At 42.9% G+C, this 3,743-nt stretch overlaps 1 protein-coding gene across 1 annotated transcript; it reads right to left on the bottom strand.

Moving 5' to 3' along the window:
* Positions 1-2,265: 2,265 nt before the first annotated feature.
* LOC113294894 lies at positions 2,266-3,177 on the bottom strand. The gene has a single exon (XM_026543267.1). It carries the CDS (start codon positions 3,175-3,177, stop codon positions 2,266-2,268), a length of 912 nt encoding a protein of 303 aa, XP_026399052.1.
* Between the last annotated feature and the right edge of the window lie 566 nt (positions 3,178-3,743).

A 3,743-nucleotide genomic window follows, 5' to 3' on the forward strand; every position in this document is an offset into this window, starting at 1 on the left:
GTAATATTATGTTTAATCACTTTCTATTATTTCAAATGTATCCGCTTGTAAGGTGATTATAAATATATTAATCTTGATGTTTTGGATTGATTCTCGGTGTCTTGTCGTGAGGTGTAATTTCTTTTAGCTAACTGGCTTTAGCCATTATTTGGTCGTGAGCTTTATTTATCCACAGTTAGGCTTATTAGCCAAACGCTCGGGGCTACGGTGCACTGTATTGATTATGTACAGAGCCTAGCCGGACTCGGGGCTATTGTGCACTTCATTGGCCATGCACGGAACCTAGCCAGACTCGGAGCTATAGTGCACTTTATTGGTCGTGCATGGAACCTAGCCAGACTCGGGGTTATTGTGCATTTCATTGGTCGTGCACGGAACCTAGCCATACTCGGGGCTATTGTGCACTTCATTGGTCGTGCAAGCCAAACTCGGGGCTATTGTGCACTTTATTGGCCATGCACGGAACCTAGTCAGACTCGGAGCTATTGTGCACTTCATTGGTCATGCACAGAACCTAGCCATACTTGGGGCTATTTATTTTTATGAGACATAATTAGGAGAAGAGGAATTGTATTATTGATAATCAGCCATCCGGCTTACATTCAAGCATTCCGCGTAATAATATTTTAACCATTTACCATTAATATGGGTATTGGTCCGGGATACGTTCATCCGCTTGAGATAATAGTATCCACTTTCTGCGGCTTCGCTAATCATAAAGGGGCCTTCCCAGTTCGCAGTAAACTTTCCATCTCTTGTATCTCGTTAAACATGCGCGGCATTTTTTAAGACTCTGTCATTTTCCGAGAAGGTTTGTTCCTTCACCTCCTGGTTGTAGTATTTCACTGTCCTTTGCCTATATTTATTTGCAAATCGCTCGGCTTTAGCCCTTCGCTCTTCCAAGGTGTCAAGATGGGAGAATCGGCTAACTTCGTCCGGAGTGGTGAGACTAGCCATAGCCACTCGTGCTAAGGGTATAGTGATCTCTGCTGGTAATATAACATCCTATCCATATACCAAGGAATATGGTGAAGCTCCGGTCGAACTTCTTTTAGAAATGCGGTATGCCCATAGTGCGAGCAGTAGTTATTCATGCCAGCTCCTGTGATGATCATGTACCGTTCAACTTAATATCCTCAGCAATGTTTTATTAGTAGTTTCCGCCTGCCCATTCCCTTGGGGGTAATACACAGTCAAGTATAAAACTTAATTCCATGTTGATCTAACAACTCTTTGATGTTTTGGTTGAAAAAAGAGGTCCCATTATCCGAGAGGATGATCATTGGCGCGCCAAATCGACATATGATATATCCGCAATGGTGGCTCCGGAGTAATCAGTAGAGGAATGGCTTCCACCCATTTTGAAGAATACTCGGTTGCAGTGATGATATACTTGTGTCGTCCTGACAAAGCCGGACTTATTTTCCCAATGATATCAAGTCCCCAACTAAGGAAGGTCCAGGGAGTAATAACGTTGTGTATTAACGTGTGCGGGGACCGGATTAATGGTCCTTGGCTTTGGCATTGCTGACATTTCCTTACATGCTCGGCAGTATCGAATTCCATTGTGGGCCAGTAGAATCCGCTTTCGTAAAGTTGTAGGAAGAGTTTCTGCATGCCCTAATGTTCCGCATTATGAGATGCAACCATTACTACTTCCTCTTTTTCTTGTGATAAACAACGCAGTATTGTGTTTCCTTAACTCCTTATATATAGAATTCTTTTATTTATGAAAAATCAGACGGCCTTTCGCTGGATCTTGAGCGTGTCTTGTCTATTTTGTGGTAGACGTTCATGTCGGATAAAGTCTATATACGGTTGCCTCCAATCTTCTATCTCTGCACTACATATCTCTGTTTGTTGCGGAGGTGCTTGGCAATCTTCATACTTTTCTTGTACCACTACCGCCTGGACTGCCATGTTTGGCCAATAGACACCCATCCTCTGCAAACGTCCGTATAGCGGAATTTCTCTTTTCTGTCTGCAAGATTCTTTATGAACGCGACTCAATATTTCTTGCGCTTCTATTTTTCCTACACAGCGTGATAGGGCTCCTCCGGGTATTCGATAATACAACGCTCCTCGTACCATGACGAATTGCTTTAATATTTTAGTAGGGAACAACTGTTCATCCGCATTCCTGGTTAGGTCCTCGAAATAAATTGTTCTCTAGTCGTCCTTTTGCTCGAATGCCGCATCCTCCTTCCATGTGCTTGGCAACGTCCTTTTCTTGACTACCTCTGTCCCTTCGTCCGCTTCGTTCAATCACATTTTTGTTGCTAGAGTGGCTAATGCGTCACCATGGCGATTAGTGGTTTTCGCCGTGTGTTGAATGACAGTACTCCCTATTTTTGCTATCAATTCTTGGACTTCCGCCCGGTATGGAGCTAAGTGCGCTTCTTTTACATGGAATTCCCCCGATACTTGGTTTGTAACAAGTTTTGAATCTCCTTTTATGTCTATCGCGCCCAAGTTAAGTTCTTCCGCCATTCGTCGCCCTAAGATTAGTGCTTCATATTCCGCTACGTTATTGCTGCACTCGAAATATAGCTTGAATGCAAATGATAATAAATCACGCTTGGGTGTTTCAAAGACTATACCGGCTCCTCCGTGAGAGCCATACGATGATTCATCAAAAAATATTGCCCATCGTTCTTCTTCTTCAACTTCTGCGACTTCTCCGGGTGTTTCTTCACTTATCCCCATCATGTCAGTTCCCGGAAACGCGGCTAGTAGATCCGCAAATGCTTGCCCGCGAACTCCTCTGGGTCGCTGATATTTCAATTCAAACTCAGACAACGTTAGTAGCCATCGAGCTGTTCTTCCGGATAAAACTGGCTTCGTGGATAGATAAGCGATCGGATTAGCAGTTGCCACTACTATGGTCTCATGAGCGAGCAAATATGATCGTAATTTCTGTGTAGCATATATGAGAGCCAAGCATGCTTGTTCCGCTTTCGAATATCTGAACTCTGCGTCTCTAAATCCTCTACTGATGTAATGAATTGGACATAGCTGATCATTGCGAAGGTCCTGAGCTAGCAGTGCTCCGACTGCCAAACTGGTAAACGTCGTATATAGATAGAGGGGTTCGCCCTTGATTGGTGGTCGTAGAACCCGTGTGCTGATTAAACATTCTTTGAGTTTCTGAAAGGCTCGCTCCTGGTCCGCTCCCATTTATATGGCTTGTTCTTTTTTAATAATGGAAAGAAGGCAGATAGTAATTGGGCCGATCCCAGGATGAACCTTCGGACATATGATATTCTTTCAATAAAAATTTGCAAGTCTTTCACATTTGCGGGTGACATCATAATGGTTATCGCTTATACTTTACCCGGTTCAATTTGTATACCTTTATCTGTGACAACGAATCCCAAGAACTTTTCGGAAGTAACACAAAAGCGCATTTGAGAGGGTTCATCTTTAGGTGATATTTTCTGCATCTGTCGAAGACACGCTTCAAGTGATCTAGATGATCTTCTCTCACTCTAGACTTTACCACAATGTCATCTATGTATACCTCCATTATCTGATGCATCATATCATCAAAAATAGCTACCATAGCTCGTTGATAGGTTGCACCAACATTCTTCAATCCGAAGGGCATTACAACATAATAGAAAATCCCGTACAGTGTCTGGAAGGATGTTTTATGGGCGTCTTCTGCTACCATCCTGATTTGATTATATCCGCTAAAATCATCCATAGAAGAAAACATCTTGTTCCCACACGTGTTATTTATA

The sequence above is a fragment of the Papaver somniferum genome, chromosome 7, assembly GCF_003573695.1.
Source record: "Papaver somniferum cultivar HN1 chromosome 7, ASM357369v1, whole genome shotgun sequence".
NCBI classification, from domain to species: domain Eukaryota; kingdom Viridiplantae; phylum Streptophyta; class Magnoliopsida; order Ranunculales; family Papaveraceae; genus Papaver; species Papaver somniferum.